The sequence below is a fragment of the Saimiri boliviensis genome, chromosome 1 (assembly GCF_048565385.1).
Source record: "Saimiri boliviensis isolate mSaiBol1 chromosome 1, mSaiBol1.pri, whole genome shotgun sequence".
Taxonomy (NCBI): domain Eukaryota; kingdom Metazoa; phylum Chordata; class Mammalia; order Primates; family Cebidae; genus Saimiri; species Saimiri boliviensis.
The window spans coordinates 36,529,968-36,551,130 of NC_133449.1; the positions used below are offsets into that span (position 1 = coordinate 36,529,968).

General features: G+C 37.9%; 1 protein-coding gene across 2 annotated transcripts in view; it reads right to left on the reverse strand.

Annotated features, from left to right (window-relative positions):
• Positions 1–21,163, reverse strand: part of STRN (striatin) — a 128,449-nt gene that overhangs the window by 85,440 nt on the left and 21,846 nt on the right. For both annotated transcript variants that reach the window (XM_039463754.2, XM_039463744.2), the window contains exon 2: positions 2,166–2,269. In XM_039463754.2, coding sequence (XP_039319688.1) covers positions 2,166–2,269 — 104 coding nt within the window. The remainder of the gene's footprint in view (positions 1–2,165; positions 2,270–21,163) is intronic.

The following is a 21,163-nucleotide window of genomic DNA, read 5'->3' on the forward strand; positions in this document are numbered from 1 at the left end:
TATAATGTACTGGTAAAAAGTACAGGCTTCAGAACCATACAGATTTAAATGGATCTGAATCACAGCTCTACTACAGCTCTGCTACTCGACTCAAATTACTTAGTTTTTAAGTCTCAGGGGCTGACAACACAGTGGCCACCCAATAAACAGTTGTCATAATTAATGTTACTATCCTCTCTCTTTGGTTAAGCCTGTAATTTAGAATGCTTAAACTCTCAAATACTCAGCAGTGCACAGCAGCTCCTAGCACTTCGGGAGGCTGAGGTGGTGGATTACCTGAGGTTAGGTATTCAAGACCATCCTGACCAATATCGTGAAGTCCCATCTCTACCAAAAATACAAAAAAAGTAGCCGGGCATGGTGGCATGCACCTGTAGGCCCAGCAATTCAGGAGGCTGAGACAGGAGAATTGCTTGAACCCAGGAGGTGGAGATTGCAGTGAGCCAAGATCATGCCACTGCACTCTAGCCTGGACAATAGAGTGGGACTCTGTCTTTAAAAAACAAAACAGAACAAAAAAACCTTAAAGACTCCCAAATTATGTACTTTTAAAAATGGTTTCACTTTCAATGTCCCTAAAACAGCTTTCCATCAACTTTCCCAAAGGATGAAAATAAACACCTATTTTTCACTAAGAGGACAACCTACTTTCAATCTTACACCGATGAAAGATTCTACATGAAGAGGAACATAAATTCTAACAAAATTTTATTTCTTTCTCATTATTCATAACTATCATCGATTTATCTAATTGCATCTAAATGCTGTATTACTGCAAATATCCCTTACACCAACTTCAAAAAGAGAAAAAACAGGCACCATTAAAAACAAAGCAAAGGAGGCCGGGCGCGGTGGCTCAAGCCTGTAATCCCAGCACTTTGGGAGGCCGAGGCGGGTGGATCACGAGGTCGAGAGATCGAGACCATCCTGGTCAACATGGTGAAACCCCGTCTCTATTAAAAATACAAAAAAGTAGCTGGGCATGGTGGCGCGTGCCTGTAATCCCAGCTACTCCGGAGGCTGAGGCAGGAGAATTGCTTGAACCCAGGAGGCGGAGGTTGCGGTGAGCCGAGATCGCGCCATTGCACTCCAGCCTGGGTAACAAGAGCGAAACTCCGTCTCAAAAAAAAAAAACAACAAAGCAAAGAAGTAGCAAAACAGATAATTCCAATATCACCTATAAGTACTCAGTTATCGAATCCAATATTAACTATAAGTACTCAGTTATCTAAAAAAAATAAAGTCTCAGATTGTTGATGAAAAAAAATCCAAGGCCCATTCATTAAAGCAAATAAACAACTCATGTAACTTCCAAAACTCTCACTCATGACCTATTTTCTTTTACTTGTGACCCAAATTTAGTTACTTGACTATCTTAGACACTAGCAAAATAGAAAGGTACGATAAGCTTCTGGAGAGAGTAACGACTGACGGCAAAGGAACAAAATACACACAAAAAAGTCTATACAGAATCTCAACACAGTCTGCTGGAGCAATTTTTTTCTAAAGAAAATACATCAAATTGAATAATATTAAATGACTGGAAAAGGAGCAAACAACAGAAATTTCCTTTACAAATCAAAAACTTTCAACTTTAAAATGAATGGGTATTGACAGTTCAGGGAACACATCTGTTTTTTCAAAAAGGGCAGAGTAGGAAAACAAATGTTGCTAATTTTAAAAAAAAATCATATAAATTTGTTTTTTGATCATTATTATTCATAATACAATTAACATATTATAGCCATTCATACAAATGTTTACTACAGATACTCCTGAATTCAAGCAGTATTAACATTTAAATTTATTTTAGGAATGATGAAAAAATTATTCCTACATTTAAGAGAAACCATTTTGGCTGGTCACAGTGGCTTATGCCTGTAATCCTAGCACTTTGGGAAGCCGAGGTGGGCAGACCACCTAAGGTGGAGGTCTGGACCAGACATAGAGAAAATACAAAATTACATAAAATACAAAATTAGCCGTGCATGGTGGTGCATGCCTGTAATCCCAGCTACTTGGGAGGCTGAGGCCGAAGAATCACTTGAACCCGGGAGGCGGAGGTTGTGGTGAGCTGAGATCACACCACTGCACTCCAGCCTGGGCAACAAGATCGAAACTCGGTCTCAAAAAAAAGAATAGCATTTTTTATTTTACTGAATTACCTTTCCTGTTTAAGAGCATACTCCAACATTTTGATCCTCCTCACAAGATCCTTCTTCAAATTTTCTTGGCCCTTCCTTTCTCCCTGCAGGAAGGCGATCTGGGCCTAAGTAGAGGGGAGAGAGACAAAATTCAGTTTAGACCAAAAAAAAAAAAAATTTTTTTTTTTAAACTCAGTAAAGAACTTGTGGAATTCAGAACAATTAGATGCAAATATATTTCCTTTACATATTTGTCACAAAGTATATAAAAATATAAAAATGCACTGACTGCAAGGGGGAAAAGGGATTTAAGTTAGAAAGCAGGGGGAAGACATCTATATGCATTTTACTTCAGACTAGGGATTTTACAACACATAGTCCATATCACCTACAGTCTACAATCTAAAACAACTAATACTGCTGGGCACGGTGGTTCACACCTGTAATCCCAACACTTTAGGAGGCTGAAGCAGACAGATCACTTGAAGTCAAGAGTTTGAGACCAGCCTGGCCAACACAGTAAAACCCCATCTCTACTAAAAATACAAAAAGGAGTGGGGCATGGTGGCACCTGTAATCCCAGCTACTCGGGAAGCTGAGGCAGAAGAATCACTTGAAACCGGGAAGCAGAGGTTGAAGTGAGCCAAGATCATGTCACTGCATTCCATTCTGGGTGACAGAGTGAGACCCCATCTCAAAAAATAAAAGTAAAATAAAATAAAACAACTAATATTAATGCAAATAAATGTAAGATGTACAGAATACTTTGACAAAGTGTTTGTCTTTTTGCCATCAACAGGATTTCTTTTTTATAAAGCGGGAAGGGGGAGAGTAAAGCCAGTTCTTAGAATCCCCTTGCACAAGCTTCATCATATATTTAAACTTTATATCAGATTCCTTAAGTGACTTTATTATGGATATCCCCTATACACAGTAAACTGCTCCCTTTTCTCAGTCTCCATCCTTTTTCTCACCAGCCTTGAAATGTGATCCACAGAAAAAAAGAAAGTGAAAGTTGGGAAAAGGAAAATCAGAGACAATGGCCTTCTGCATATTACTGCCCCCAACCCCAAGGAATTACTAAAACCCTAAATTTGAACATGAAACAAACTGTAAACAACTTTTAAAGTCAGTAAAAAAAACAGAGGGGCTAGGAAAGACTAGCTCTCCAGAATATTAAAAGGACATTTACAATTGAAATACTATCTTTCACATGAGAAACTGAAACTATATCACAAACACTAGTTGTTAAAGTGACTCATAATACCTCTTATAAGTCATAAGGACCTCAAAACTAGCTAGAAATTTCACTTTCTCACGTGTACCACCACCCCCCATCTATTATATTGGCCCATTAAGACAGGTAACAATGTTATTTATGTATCTACAGTGCTTTCCATGAAGCAAACAGTAACTTTATATTCAAGGATGACCTTGCCACATTCCTAAGGAATTGTGAGAACTGTCCAACTTACGTTTAGCAAGTAAGCCATTAAACTTACTTCTCATTCAAAGATTTGTTTCTATTCAGTACCACAAGAAATATAAAATCCAACTTACCTAGTCTCTTATAACTGTCAAGATATAGGTAGTGTTAGGTTTTTGTTTTCATTTCAATGTGCTTTACATTTTACATTTCAATTAAGAGAAGGATTGCATTTATGTTACTGAAATAAAAGTGGTCTGAAAACAATTCAATTGTTTTCAGAGGTAAAGGCATCAAATATGCACAATACTCTTTTGACATTATATATTCTGCAGTGGGATAATTATGTTACCTAACCAGAATAGTAATGACACATTTAAGGCTGATAAAAATGAAAGTCTTGTCAAAAGGAAATGACAGCCCAACTTGTCAGGCCAAACATGCTTTGGCACAGAATTTTACATGCTCTTTTAAGTGACTTTAATAAAAGTAATAAGCTAATCAATGCAATCAAATATTGAAAATAACAACAGTGTCAATAATCAATTTTGTCCTTTCTATACTCTTTGGGTAGTTTCATATTTCTGCTACCATCATTGGTCCTGGATGATTCTGAAACTTCAGCCTATAGTACTCTAAAGTCTTTACTGTATATGTTCAACTTCAAGCATAAGAGAAATTACAATTAAAAGTATTATCAGAGGCTGGGCACAGTAGTTCAGCCCTGTAATTGCAGCACCTTGGGAGACCAAGGTGGGAGGATAACTTGAGATCAGGAGTTTGAGGCTAGCCTGTGCAACAAAGTGAGACCACGTCCCTACAAATAATTTTAAAAAGCAGCCAGGCATGGTGGCAGGTGTCTGTGGTCCCAGCTACTTGGGAGGCTGAGGCAGGAGAATCACCTGAGCCCAGGAGGCCAAGGCTGTAGTAAGCCATGATCATACCACCACACTCCAGCATGGGTGACAGAGTAAGACCCGTTTTAAAAAAAAAAAAAAAAAAAAAAAGTCTCAGGACCAGGCATGGTAGCTAATGCCTGTAATCCCAGAACTTTGGGAGACTGAGGTGAGAGGACTGCTTGAGGCTGGGAGTTTAACACCATCCTGGCCAACATACCAAGACATCTCATTAAAAAATTAAAAATATAAAAAATAAAGTACAATCAGATTCCTCCTTTTCCATTAGACGATAAACGTCAGTAATTTAATAATATGTTAGAAAACAGACATTTATATGTTAGCTGTGGTGGTATAAACCAGTTTCATTTACAGACAACAACCGGCAACATCCGTCAAGTTTGTAAATGCACCTACCCTTTAAACAATTTTAGAATGTTATCCTTCAAATATATATTTGTACATATGTGAAATCATATAATAAATGACTGATAAAACACAGACAAGAATATATACACAACCCAAATGACCATCTAAAGGGGACTGGTTAAATAAATTATGAGTATAATTGAAAGAAAATTAGGACCTAAACTAAGACTTTTGAGAATAAAAATTACGATAATGTCAATCTTTTACCTTTTTTTCTCTACAGAAGTGGGAAGATAGAAACAAAAAGTCTCAAAACACATTCCAACATAAAAAACCTAATTCCTTCTGTAAAACAATCTGAGTCAAAAACATAGTAATTGGTATAAATTCTCTTTCAAAATAAATGTTAAATTCCAGCTCAAAAATCTCCAGATATGGTAGTATACTGCTCTTTGAATTATTTAATTGAAAAGGAAGGGCGATGGTGTGGGACATAAAAGAAGAAAACAATGAAAGGAAGAAAAGAAGGGAAGGAAAAAAGGTAAAAAGAAAAAGAGGAAAGTAGGCCATGCACAGCGGCTCACACCCGCACTTTGGGAGGCTAAGGTAGGTGGGTGGATCACTTGAGGTCAGGAGTTTGAGATCAGCTTGGCCAACAAGGTGAAACCCCTTCTCCACTTAACATAAAAATTAGCCAGGTGTGGTGGCAAGCACCTGTAGTCCCACCTACTTGGGAGGCTGAGGCAGGAGAATCGCTTGAACCCAGGAGGTGAAAGTTGCAGTGGGCCAAGACTGTGCCACTGCACTCCAGCGTGGGCGACTGAGCAAGACTCCACATCCAGCTAATTTTTGTATTTTTAGTAGAGACAGTGTTTCACAATGTTGGTCAGGCTAGTCTCAAACTTCTGACTTCATAATCTGCCCACATCGCCCTCCCAAAGTGTTGGGATTACAGGCGTGAGCCAGTGCGCCTGGCCTTATTAAAGCCATTTAAAATGACCTTGTACTCTTAAAAAGGGTTAGGATTCAAAATTGAAATCACTGAGAAGTATATTCAAAATGAAAAATACACCAAATTCTTGTGCGGGACACTTTTCAGTTACTTGCTATGGAAAGTAAAGAGCATTCGATTTTACAAAAATCTAAAAATATTATAAAACGATTAATTTAAGGTTCTCATCTTTCAGTTTGAACACAGACTTCAAAGTAATGGAGGAAATATATAAGTAAAAGTCAATTATATGGTTTACTTAAGCTAAGAAACAGTGTACAATGAAGTTTCAATAATCTGCTTTATGTCTTAATGCCTTCTATAAACTACATCTATTCCCAATGAAAAGCTCTGGTTTATATCATGCTCTTAAATCTAGGCTGCTAGTTTTCTCCGGCACATAATCACTGCCTCTAGCCCTCTCTACCAAAGACAGTGTCATTATCAGACTGGGTGCGATGCCTCATGCCAGTAATTCCAGCACTTTGGAAGGCCGAGGCAGGTGGATCATCTGAGGTCAGGAGTTCAAGACCAGTCTGACCAACATGGTGAAACTCTGTCTATACTAAAAATACAAAAATTAGTCAGGAATGGTGGCATGTGTCTATAGTCCCAGCTACTCAGAATGCTGAGACAGGAGAACTGCTTTAAGTCAGGAGGTGGAAGTTGCAGTGAGCCAAGATCGTGCCACTGCACTCCAAAATGGGCAACAGAGAAAGGCTGTCTCAAAAAAAGGTGTCATTATCATTTGGTGACATCAAACTTTACCATCAGAATCTCCCAGATGTTAAAACATAATTGTTTAGGTTCTACCCTTAGAGTTGCTCATTAGGTAGGTCTGGAGTGGGGCCCAAGAACTTGCATTGCTACTAAGTACCCAGGTGATGCTAATGCTGCTGATCTGGGACCACACTTGGAGAGAAGAACCACTGACCTAAACCACCTGTAACACAGTCAGAAGGCCAAAAAAACAGAACAAAACAAAAACCCCAGAACAGGAAATAGTCTGCTAAGAAGCAAGGAAAAGAGTCCCAGAGGCCGGGTGCAGTGGCCGTCGCCTATAATCCTAGTACTTTAGGAGGCCAAGGTGGACGGATCACTTGAAGTGAGGAGTTCAAAAACAGTATGGCCAACATGGTGAAACTCTGTCTCTACTAAAAATACAAAAAAATTAGCTGAGTCTGGTGGTGAGCACCTGTAATCCCACCTACTTGGATAGCTTAGGCAGAAGAACTGCTTGAACCCAGGAGGTAGAGGTTGCAGTGAGCCGAGACAGTGCCACTGTACTCCAGCCTAAGCGACAGAGCAAAACTCTATCTCATAGTCCCAGAATCCTAACCCATTTTTTTTTTTTTTTGGAGACAGGAGTTTTGTTCTTGTTGCCCAGGCTTGAGTGCAATGGCACGATCTCAGGCACCCCAACCTCCGCCTCCCAGGTTCCCTCCTCCTCCCAGGTTCAAGAGATTCTCCTGCCTCCGCCCATCCAAGTAACTGGGATTACAGATATGAGCCACCACACCTAGCTAATTTTGTATTTTTAGTAGAGACGGGATTTCACCATGTTGGTCAGGCTGGTGTTGAATTCCCAACCTTAGGTGTTCAACCTGCCTCGTACTCCCAAAGTGCTGGGATTACAGGTGTGAGCCACCACACCCAGCCCCAGAACTTTATCTTTTTACTCCACAAAAGTATGGCATCTTACATAAGCCTTCAAGCTGACATATGAGTACATACTAGTTTTTTTATTCTCTTCCAAATTTCTTATTTATGACTATACTTTTGTCAGTCTCCTGAAAAAATAAAATCTACCAATGTATTTCAGTTCAATCACATGTTTGGGAAATACCTACAGCCCATTAAGGTCTATCCTGCTGTAAAGGAGAACACAGGAAAAACAAATCAAACCATGTTTCTACTCACAATGTACTTCCAATCTAGATAGGGTACAAGACCAGCAAACATATGTTCACAAAAACAGCTAAGAAAAGATAGTGCAGTATTAATAGATGAGGATTCAAGTGATACAGTCAAATATTCCTATTTGTTCATTTAAAAATATTAACTAAATACCTACTTTGTGCCAGGCACAGTTACTGGCACTGGGACTAAATGAGTGAGAAAACAAAACAGAGCTCACAATCCAGTGAATGAAATACATGTTGCCAAAGACACAGCATATGTTATATTTACCTAGAACCAGAAATACAGTTGCAGGCAAAAGCAATAAATATAAAAATAAACACAAAAAGCAACTGGATGTCTATTTAACTCTGGAGTCAAGTACAGAACTGATGTTCAACTCAAAAATTGCTGCTTGCTTATTAATTAATTATTTGAGACAGCTCTGTTGCCCAGGCTGGAGTGCAATAGTGCAATCATAGGCCTCGAAATCCTGAACTCAAGCAATTCTCCCACCTCGGGCTCTCAAGTAACTGGGACTATAGGTGCTCAACACCACATCTAGCCAATTTTAATTTTTTTGGTAGAGACAGGGACTTGCTATGTTGCCAGGCTGGTTTCGAACTCCTAGCCTCAAGCAATCCTCTCACTTTGGCTCCCAAAGTGCTGGAATTACATCCATGTGCCACTGTACCAGACCTAAAAACTGTATTTTAATCTGGTATTTATTTATTCTACAGCTAGTTTTACTTTTTTTTGAGATGGTGTCTCACTATGTCGCCCAAGTTGGAGTAGAGTGACGTGATCTTGGCTCACTGCAACCTCTGCCTCCTGGGTTCAAGCGATTCTCATGCCCCAGCCTCCTGAGGAGCTGGGATTACAGAAGCACACCACCACATCTGGCTAATTTTTGTATTTTTCAGTAGAGACAGGGTTTTACCATGTTGGCCAGCCTGGTCTCAAACTCCTGACCTCAGGTGATCCGCCTGCCTTGGCCTCCCAAAGTGCTGTAATTATAAGCATGAGCCACCATACCCAGCCTAGTTTTACATTTTAACAAACTAGATAGAAGTCTCCTGAAATTTTCTTCATAAGTAAAATTACTGTACCATTTTATTTATCTATTGCTACATTTCCAAAAAAGATGTGTAACTATGGACTATACTGAAAATAAAGATAAATTTTATGTTTTTTAGAAATGAGGGTCTCTCTCCACTACCAGCTTAGGAGTGCAGTGGCATGATCATAGTTCACTATAGCCTTGAACTCCTTGGGCTCAAGTGATCCTTTTAGATTAACATTTTACCTCTGAAATGCTATAGGACATACTGGTAGATTCTTTCACAATCTCTCTATTCCTAAATGTAAGATTACAAATACAGATTTTCATATACAGAAAACCTTCAATTGCCCAAATTCTCATTTAAAGTACAAAATTAATTACACCCACATTATCACCTTATGGCAGCATATAAATAAATGTACATCAGTAGGTTTCTTGAGATCCCAAAGGCTCCCTCAGGACTCGAACCAGTCAAACTCCCACAGCACATCTTCCTATCTTTCAAATCTTTTTCTTTTTTTTTAAGATGAAGTCTCGCTCTGTCGTCAGGTGGCTGGAGTGCAGTGGCATGATCTCGGCTTACTGCAACCTCCACCTCTTGGGTTCAAACGATTCTCCTGTCTCAGCCTCCTGAGTAGCTGGAATTACAGCCACACATTACCACGTCTAGCTGATTTTTGTATTTTTAGTAGAGACGGGGTTTCACCATGCTGGTCAGGCTGGTCTTGAATTCCTAACCTCGTCATCTGCCTGCCTCAGCCTCCCAAAGTGCTGGGATTACAGGCATGAGACACCATGTCTGGCTCAAATCTTTATAAACGTTCCTGATGCTTCCTCAAAGAACTAGAAATAAAGTTCCATTTCTTTAATTTACACACACACACACACACACACACACACAAACACACATATTTTATATATATATGCAGTCAGCCCTCCATATCCATGTGTTCTACATCTGCAGATTCTAGCAACCATATATCAAAAACATTCAACACCATAAAAAATTGTTTTAATATAGTATACTACTATTTACACAGCATTTACATTGTATCATGTATTATAAATAATCTAGAGATGATTTAAAGTATATGGGAGGGTGTGCACAGTTTATATATAAACACATTATATTTAAAAATTGGAACTTGAGCATCCAGTTCTTTGTATTGGGTGGGGGAGTTCCCAGAACCAATCCCCTACAGACATCGAAGAATGACTGTATGTATGTACATAAACACATATGTAGAAGAAAAAAGTGAAAGAATAAGATATCAATAATGGGAGGAATTCTTGTAGATTTACGGTATGAGAAAATATGACATTCATATACTTAACATTTATGATTACCACTGTTTTAAGAGCCACCCAGAAGATACTTGGTTAAGGCAATGAAGAAGCTAGAGGTCCAAACTAGAGGCTAAATGCATGAATCTAGCCTAACACCAAACATTTGTTTCTGGAAGTTTTATTTTGAGACAGGGTCTTCTTTTCTTGCCAAGGTTTGAGTGCAATGGCACAATCACAGCTCACTGCAGCCTTGACCTCCTGGTCTCAGGTAGTTCTCCTGCCCCAGGCTCTCAAGGAGTTGGGCCCACAGGTATGTGCCGCCATGCCCAACAAAGCATTTGTATGAAAGTTAAAAGGTAATACCTCTAAACAGTTTAAGAAAAAAAAGTGAATCCATCAATGTAATATGCCTCTTGCTGCCACAAAGAAAGAAAAATGTAAGGACTAAGAAAATGACAGCTCTTAACCAGAAAAAAAATGTTCTATATCATACAACCAAAAATCACTAAACTAATTCAGCAAATGCTCCAACCTGATCAAAAGGGATTCAAGTGAAATAAAACTTTCACTGAAGCTGAAAAGAATATTAACTTGTAGAATATGTGTACATATAAGAAACATACAACTCTCAATGGAAACATAATTCAGAGAAAGTAAGGATTCCATAAAAAGATGTCTTAATCTTAAAATCTGAGGATTTACAGAGCGCTCAGCAAGTATTACTCGCAAAAGTCAAGTCTTCAATAATTTATGATTTTATTTATGGTTAGCTCCAAAGGAGTTTAAAACATGTTTTAAACCAATACAATTATCTGTTGGTAGGTATATAATCTCTAAAGACTTATTCTTCAACAGGCAACACTTCTCATATTTAAAGCATTCAGTCTCTATGTATAAATGATGAATCTATATCTTTTTTTTTTTTTTGAGAAAAAGTTTAGCTCTCATTGCAGTCTAGAGTGCAATGGTGAGAGCTCGGCTCACCGCAACCTCCACCCCCCAGGTTCAAGCGATTCTCCTGCCTCATCCTCCTAAGTAGCTGGGATTGCATGCATGTGACATCATGCCCAGCTAATTTTGTATTTTTAGTAGAGACGGGGTTTCTTCATGTTGGTCAGGCTGTTCTCAAACTCCCAACCTCAGGTGATCAGCCCATCTTGGCCTTCCAAAGTGCTGGGATTACAGGCGTGAGCCACCACACCCAGCATGAATCTATATATCTTAAGGAACTATATAAAACCCAAACTCTTCCCAACGGAATAAGGCTATCCACAATCTTTTCCCAACCCCTCTTTCTAGCTTTGTCTTCCACATCCCTATTCACACATCATATGCTCCAATTGAAGTAGACAATTAGGCTGGGCACAGTGGCTCACGCCTGTTATGCCAGCACTTTGAGAGGCCTAGGCAGATGGATCACTTAAGGTAAGGAATTTGAGTCCAGCCATGAGCAACATAGTGAAACCCTGTCTCTACTAAAAATACAAAAATTAGGTGTGGTGACACAAGCCTGTTAGCCCCGGCTTTTCAGGAGACTGAGTCACAAGAATTGCTTGAACCCAGGAGGCAGAGGTACAGCACCACTGCACTCTAGCCTGGGCAACAGAGCGAGACCCTGTCTCAAAAAAAAAAGTGGGGAGCGGGCGGGGAGGATGCTGGGCAACAGAAGGAACTAAACTCATAATTTTTTTTTTCTTTTGGAGACAGCGTCTCATTCTGTCACCCAGGCTGGAGTGCAGTGGCATGATCTCAGCTCACTGCAACCTCCCACTCCCTGGTTCAAGCGATTCTCCTGCCTCAGCCTCCAGAGCAGCTGGGATTACAGGCACACGACACTACACCCAGTTCATTTCTGTATTTTTAGTAGAGACGGGGTTTCACCATGTTGGCCAGGCTGGTCTCAAACTCCTGACCTAGGTGATCCGCTTGCCTCGGCCTCCCAAAGTGCTGGCATTACAGTCGAGCCACTGCATCCAGCCCCCAGACAGGTTTTAACAACATCGGCCTTCTAGGTTCTTTCTCTCAAGACAAACAATTGGAAAAACATTTTCTGGAAAACAAAATAAACCTAAAGGACAAAAAAAATTAAATATGCCATCCGGGGATCTTTCAACAAAAAAGCCAATTCACCTAAATCACATCATCCAACAGTGATGGCCCTAAACATATGTTAGGGAAGCCTCCATGTTAATACACCTAGTCCACAAATAGAGGGCTTCCCATCACTTTCTTAATGCCACATTATTAAAAATGGTCCACTGTTGACCCCATAAGCATATGAGAAAAAGCTCTGTCTACCAAGAGACAAAAACAAAAACAAAGAGGATGAAAGGAACACAAAGAAAACAGGTAATACAGATACAGAACAAAACTTCAAAAGATCTCTAATATTTTCAGAGAAATAATAGCTAACATCAAAATTAGAATAAAAGGCAAAGAAAATAGAGGTAAAGATAAGAAAACAACAGAATCAAACAAAAGGCCCAACATCCAATTAATAATTCCACAGAGAGACAGCAGAGAAAATCAAGAGAATATCAAAGAAATAATTCCAAAAAAAAATTTCCAGAACTGTAGGACAAATAAATCTACCACTATGCAACACAACAAATGAAATGTATGGGGGCGGGGAAGGGGCACAAAGCATATCACCCTGAAACTTAAATCAGTGATAAAAAGTTTCCAAAAGAGGACAAATAGGACAGACATAAACAATCAAGAATCAGAATACTCCTCAAGCTGCAATAAAATGAACCAATATATTCAGATTATATTCAACATGGAGTTCTATCTGTCAATCATTTTGAGACATATGAATTTTCAAAACAGTTACTTCCTATATACCTATTCTCAAGAGACTAATGATATCATTAAAATAAAAGAATAAGTGAAAAAGAAAACATGGGATCCAGGAAATAGGAGTCCTAACAACAGAGAGAAGCAAAAGGAAGTTCTAAAGAAACAGCTAGACCCCAGGCCTAAATATTAATAACAAGTAGCCCACATTCAAGTACAGCAGGAAACTCTAGGAATAACAGATTTTACAAGGTGAGGAGAAAGGACTAAGAAATTATTTGATATAAATTTGTATTAAAAGATTACTGAAGTAGTGCAATATATTAAAAAAAAAAACAAAAAATAAAAACCTAAACCAAAAGAAAAAATGAGATAACCATTAACTGTGGGAAAAACAAAAACTTCCAAAGGAAAGGGAACACTCAAAGTGTATTAATTGGCTGCCTTAGAAGTAAGTAGTACTTATATATATTTACATAATAATGTACATACTAACTTTTTAAAATAGTGTGATTTAATGCTATTGAGAGAATGTGGGGAAAGGAAGTAGGGCAAAGAAGTGAAAGGGGATAACATAGCTAAATCCTCATCAACCATAACACAAAGCTGGTAGATAATACTTAAAACTGACAAAACGTCAATAGTATAATATGGTTTTGAAATACGAGATGAATAACAGAAATGGCAGCTAAGAGTTAAAATGGTTAACTCTGAGAAGTATACTTGGAGACAGAAAATGGCACATAGAAGGAAGAGATGTTTTTCATCATAAAGCCCTTCAGCACTATTTGCCTTGAAGTATGTGCATGTATTACTCTGACAAAAATTAAAATTAAATTTGACAATGTATCAATGACTGGTAGAGCCAGGCATTGGGGGATTCCATTTGAAGTGAATAGTGAACAGTTAACTTCTTTAAAAGACAAACTGTATCTTATTCCAGACCCCTAGTGCCTGGCAAAGTTTGTGACACAAAATCACTATTTGGTAAGCATTTGCTGAACAGAATAAAAGTAAATAAAACAGGTTTCAAAAAGTGATTTAAAATAGTGTAATAACTAAAAGTATATTAAATCAGAAGTAATATACTAGGGAAAGATCATGATATGGTGTTTACTAGGACAAAAAGGTATGATTCTGAAAAGATTTTGAATCCATTCATATTCTAACCAATATACTGGAATAAAATCCATTCATTCATTTACTGAATAGCTACCATGAACCAAAACCTTGTTTAAGCATTTGGGTCACATCCCCACAACAGTCCAATTTTTCACTGAACTTATAATCTACATAAAATACTAATGGTTTAATTTTTAAAAGTACTTTTTACATTCTTGTAGAACTAGTATAACCCTTTCTGACTACTGAAGAAATGAAGACTCTAGTCAGAGTTAGGATATATGGAGTAAACATATTCAAATACGAGGTATTTTACATAAGATGTACTTCAAAGGAAAATAGAAGAAATGTAAGAGAAACAGTTAATAAAAGATTACCTTTAAAAAGGTGAATACTAGTTAATATTAAAAAACACAATAACCAGATTCTACTCAGAAACAAAAGGACACTGATGAAGAACCATGAGAATATATAGAGCTGAATCATCACATGGAAAACTGCAGAGTCTAATTAGTAATAAAAAAAAAAGCTGAAAATATTAATAGTTGATGAAGCTGAGTAAAAAGTTCCTGTATTCTTCCTGAAATTTTTCTGTAATTATGAAAATGTTTTTGTCTTAAAAAAAGTAAATTAGGCTGGGCATGATGGCTCACACCTATAATCCCAGCACTTTGGGAGCCAAGGGAGGTAGATTGCTGGAGAGACCAAGATTTTGAGACACACCTGGACAACATGGCAAAATCTCCTCTCTACAAACATTTAGCTGGACATGGTGGTATGTGCCTGTAGTCCCAGCTACTCAGGGAGACTGAGATGGGAGGATGACCTGAGCCCAGGGAGGCTGAGGCTGCAGTGAGCAGTTGATCCAGCCACTGCACTCTAGCCTGAGCAAGAGTAAGATGAGGTCAAGAGATCGAGACCAACCTGGCCAACATGGTGAAACCCCATCTCTACTAGAAATACAAAAATTAGCTGGGCGTGGTGGCGTGTGCCTGTAGTCCCAGCTACTCAGGAGGCTGAGGCAGAATTGCTTGAACCTGGGAGGTAGAGGCCGCAGTGAGTCGAGATTGTGCCACTGCAATCCAGCCTGGCGCCTGGTGACAAAGTGAGACTCTGTCTCAAAAAAAAAAAAAGAGTAAGATGATGTCTCAAAACAAAACAAAGAAAGTAAATTAAAATGATAAAACCCAATGTTCACAGGCAGATGAATTACATATACAGATTTATATATTGTTGGTGGCAATGCAAATTAGTTCAATCTCTTCTGCAAAAGAGGACTATAAAGCTACATGCAGACTCTATGATCTGGTCATTTTGCCTTGTGAAATACAACCCAAGAACACCAGCCCCTTTCTTCACATCCCTCTCAACCCCATAAAAAAGTAATGTGCAAAACTGTTAAACAACATGCTCTATTTTAGCTTCTATTTTTACCATCTGAATTATTTCCTTTGAATTTCCCTTTCGATGCATTTTTCCACATGAACAGAATCATGGTGCAAAATTTTATGGCTTATTTTCTTACACAAACATTATAATTTTTATTTTATTTTTATTTTTTGAGATGGAGTCTCACTCTTGTCACCCAAGCTGGAGTGCAATGGCGAGATCTCAGCTCACTGCAACCTCCGCCTCCCGGGTTCAAGTGATTCTCCTGCCTCAGCCTTCTGAGTAATTGGGATTACAGGTATCCGATACCATGCTTGGTTTTTTTCATTTTTGTTTTGTATTTTTAGTAGAGACAGGGTTTCACCATGTTGGCCTAGCTGATCTGGAACTCCTGAGCTCGGGTGATCACCCCCTCAGCTTCCCAAAATGCTAGAATTACAGGTGTGAGCCACCGTGCCCGGTCCTACTATTTTCATACTATCATTTTTACTGGTTGTATTAGAAGTCTTCAGGTAGATTTACCATAACTTACTTAACCACTGTGGTAGATGTTGTGGGCTGGCTATTCAAAATACATATTTCCAAGCCCCTTCTAACTTGTAGCTTCCCACTACAGAATCTGGTACACCAAGGGCCTACTTTGTTAGATTCTACTGTGGCCAAATATGGCTATGTAACCAGTGAGAGATACATGTATGTCTGCTGGGGACAGGGAGAAGACATTTTTGGGAAAGCTTCTCACTCACTGATAAAGGAGACTTACTCCAAAAATAACACAAACCTTTTTGTTGCTTTTCACTGTGGTCTTAATATCTGTAGCTATAGCAATTTTTTTTTTTTTTTTTTTTTGAGACAGAGTCTTGCTTTGTTACCAGGGTGGAGTGCAGTGGCACATTCTTGGCTCACTGCAACCTCCATCTTCTGGGTTCAAGCGATTCTTCCACCTCAGCCTCCCGAGTAGCTGGGACCACAGGCACCTGCCACCACGCCCAGCTAGTTTTTGTTTTTTTTTAAGTAGAGACGGGGTTTCACCATGCTGGCCAGGATAGTCTCCATCTCTTGACCTTGTGATGTGCCCGTCTCAGCCTCCCAAAGTGCTGGGATTACAGGCATGAGCCACCATGCCTAGCCTGAACTTTCTCGTATGAAGAGAAATACAAGCAAAAACACCTATTTTGGTTATATAATTATTAAAAATAAGTACAGGGACTACAACTATATATATATATATAAATATGTAAGATTAATTAAAACTTTTATGAAGCTCTTATGTTATACTGTTCTAAGTATTATAGTTATTAACTCATTTCATTGTCACACAAAAACAGAAGACACAGAACAGTTAAAATAGGCTGGGCATCATGGCTCACGCCTGTAATCCCAGCACTTTGGGAGGCCAAAGCGGGCAGATCACCTGAGGTCAGGAGTTCAAGACCAGCCTGACCAACATGGTGAAACCCCACCTCTACTTAAAATACAAAAATATTAGCTAGGCATGGTGTATGGCACCAGTAATCCCAGCTACTTGGGAGGCTGAGGCAGGAGAATCGCTTGAACTTGGGAGGCAGAGGTTTCAGTGAGCCAAGATTGCGCCATTGCACTCCAGCCTAGTCAACAAGAGTGGAAACTCGGTCTCAAAGAAAGAAATACAAATTCATACTTAAAACATGCCAGGCGCGGTGGCTCAAGCCTGTAATCCCAGCACTTTGGGAGGCCGAGGCGGGTGGATCACAAGGTCAAGAGATCGAGACCATCCTGGTCAACACGGTGAAACCCCGTCTCTACGAAAAAATTAGCTGGGCATGGTGGCACGTGCCTGTAATCCCAGCTACTCTAGAGGCTGAGGCAGAATTGCCTGAACCCAGGAGGCGGAGGTTGCAGTGAGCCGAGATCGCGCCATTGCACTCCAGCCTGGGTAACAAGAGCGAAACTCCGTCTCAAAAAAAAAAAAAAAAAAAAAAAAAAAAAAAATATATATATATATATATATACACACACACACACACACTAACAAAGAGTTGAAAATATAGATGCTAGAGTTAAATTTTTATGAAGATGTTTTTGTCTTATACATAATATACAAAAGCAATGCAGATATAATGAAAAAAAGGTTATAAGGAAGGAAAGATTGATATCTAAATTCATATACTGTTGATTTGCCATCAAGGTGGACACTCCTCATAGGCAGGACACTCCTCACAGGCCGATATAATGAAAAATGGTTATAAGGAAGCAAAGATAGGTATCTAAGTTCATACATACATTGTTGACTTGCTATCAAGGTGGACACTCCTCACAGGCAGGAGGAAATATATGGCTCCAGTTCTAAGAATTTTCAGGATATTTGGTAATCTCACATAAACAATTAAATTTTTTGTACATACAAACAAAGTAATGTGTAAGAGAATAACACACACAAAGTATTATCTTCTAAAAAGTAAATCTACTACATTATCCTAATATAAACACAAATCCCAACAACTTCATTTAACTTACAAGTATAGATTTATCTTTAATAAAATTATCATTGTTTTCTGTTAAAACTGTAACACTAACCTGAAAATTTGCCAAAAATAAATCATAGAACAAAAAAGAAAACTGTTCCAATTTGTAAATATACTTAGCAGAGGATTTCAGTAAATGGACAGAAAGACATCCCATGGTGTTAGATGGAATACAAAGAAACAAGCAGTTCGGAGAGGAGGAAACCCAAAAGGCTAACATATTATGGAAGAGATACCTAAATTCAGTCGCAATTGGAGAAATGCATATTAATTTAAGTAGGAGATATAACTTTAAATTTAATTTATCAGACTAGCAAGAAGTAGAATGCTAGATAATGCCAAGTGCTAATGGCAATATGGGATCACATACTGCAAAAGGGAATGCAGACCAGAGCAGTCATTCTGGAAAGCAATGTGCAGTACTTAGTCAAATCAAGTGTGTATATATATCCAACAAACCAGCAATTCTTATATTTAGTAATATGTCAAAGAAATTCTCAAACAGTTAAAAGTAATGGATTTAATATATATAAAACATCACAGCTGGATCTTTAAAAAAAAATGGCACAATTTGATTTTTATAAATAAATAATACATGTGTAGGAAAAACAGTATTTTTATAAAGATATATTTAAAAAAACAGAAGGGAAACAAATATAAGAGGAATGGAGATAAAAATGGATAAGTAAATTAAACAACAGAGAAACTGTGTGCAGACCAGTGACGATGTGCCATAAACTATGAGAACTTAATTCTCTGTACCTGAGTTCAAAATAACATTATCAAAAATATATAATGACTTTATGTTTAAGAATGCAGAAGCAAAAATCCTAAATAAAATATTAACAAAGCAAATACAGTATATCAAAAACATATCAAAAGAAAAATACTGCAGGACCAACTTTATTTCATTAATAGGTTAAATCAGAAAAAACACATTATCTTAGATGCAAAAAATCAATTCACAAAAGTCAGCGTCTATTAGTGTTAGCATCTCTTAGAAAACTAGAAACATTTTTAACATGCCACATAGTAATTCTTAGAAAAATGATAAATACTAAACAGTTATACAGTTTTCATGTAACTTTAAATTTTTCCCCTTCTTTTTTTTTTATTTTTCTTTGACCAGATCTTATGAAATAAAGTAAATTTTTTTTAGGAAAAACCCTGTCACATGACTATCATGATACAAAGCTCTAGAGTTAATAGCCAATACTAGAAAAACAGAGTTATAAATACTGTAAATATTTGCAGCTCATTTTTTTCTACCTAAAACATCCAAACAAGTATTTCTACAAGGTGACTAAATGACTTTGCACACAGAAGCAGAGCTTTCCCATGTGTTGGAAATAACCAGTTAGAGATAAAACGGGAAAAGATCCCTCTCACACAAGTAATAAAACCTTCAAATTATTTATTTTATTCCTAGGTATTTAAGTATAGGATGTCTCTTACTTAAGGAATTAAGAAAAATCTTGTTTAGGCCGGGCGCGGTGGCTCAAGCCTGTAATCCCAGCACTTTGGGAGGCCGAGGCGGGTGGATCACGAGGTCGAGAGATCGAGACCATCCCGGTCAACATGGTGAAACCCCGTCTCTACTAAAAATACAAAAAACTAGCTGGGCATGGTGGCGCGTGCCTGTAATCCCAGCTACTTAAGAGGCTGAGGCAGGAGAATTGCCTGAGCCCAGGAGGCGGAGGTTGCGGTGAGCCGAGATCGCGCCATTGCACTCCAACCTGGGCAACAAGAGCGAAACTCCGTCTCAAAAAAAAAAAAGAAAGAAAAAAAGAAAAATCTTGTTTGAGAAGACTTGAAATGTAAAGATCCCAATTATTACCAAGGTAAATGAAAGTTCAGTAAAAGTCCCACATGTGTGGGTGTATACATAAAATCTGATACATGCTAAATTGTTAATAGAATTTATCTCTAAACAGTAGGTTTGTAAAAAGGAATGGAGAGAGGCTGAGGTACTTTCTACTTTGTATATTTCTGTATATACTGTGTTTTGTATATACATGTATTCTTATAATAAATAAATCATTTCTTTTAAATGTAAAATTTAGACAGTGTCTAAAAATAAAACGTAAATTTAACTCAGTTCCAAATAAAAACTAAAACTTTCTTTTTTGTAAAAAAGTTGATACTTTCGAGTCAATAATTCATGTTCTAAATCTTGCCCCCAATTCACATTATACCAAACTTACAAAAACATTTTTTCAAAATCAATATAAATAAATTCCTTAACTAGGAAGGACAAGTTTTAGTAAAACTTCTACTAATAACTACCTGACTTTCAACTATCACAATATTAATCTCCTGCTAAAAATAATATACAAAATTAAATCAAAATGTCAAAGCAATAATTTTTATTCAAACAGTCTAAAAACAAAAAACATCACAGGCCAGGCACAGTGGCTCATGCCTGTAATCCCAGCACTTCTGGAGGCCAAGGCAGGTGGATCACAAGGTCAGGAGATCGAGGCTATCCTAGCCAACATAGTGAAGCCCCATCTCTACTAAAAATACAAAAATTAGCTGGACGTGGTGGCACGTGCCTGTAATCCCAGCTACTCAGGAGGCTGAGGCAGGAGAATCACTTGAATCAGGGAGTCGGAGGTTGCAGTCAGCCAGCACCATGCCACTGCACCAGCCTGAAGACAGAGCAAGATTCTATCTCAAAAAAAAAAAAAAAAAAAACACACAAAGTAAAATACCATAAAATACTAGATATATGTAAAAATATTCAAGATAAATTAATCACTTAAACACTAAGAACCTACAAATTCCTACCTCTATTACCAAAAAAGCCAGTGACTATAATTTTTCTTGATAACTCAGGACTATTAATCACTGAACTGTGTTCTACAAAATTCAATGTAGAACTGTGTTCTACAAAAATGCAATGTCCTTTGACAGAGAAAGCACTGAATGGGAGTTGGGAAATTCTTACTCCTGGTTTTCTCACAAATATGTGCAACCTTAATGAAGTTACTTAACTTTTCTGAATAACCTCAGTTCCCTCAACTACAAATTAAAGATTTTAACATTCTGTGATGATATGGAACTAAAATGGCATGTGGAAAACAGAGGTAGGTACTGATCCCAAGACAGTATATATATATTTTAATACTTCTATTTATTTAATTGCATTCTGCTTATTTGTCTCTTTTTCATGGGACACTAAGGGTATGGAGTTGAAGTAACATCTTCCAAGGCAGTATTACTTTGGCTACTTATAAAAAATTATTAAATCAAAAATAAAATAACCATCTTCCAA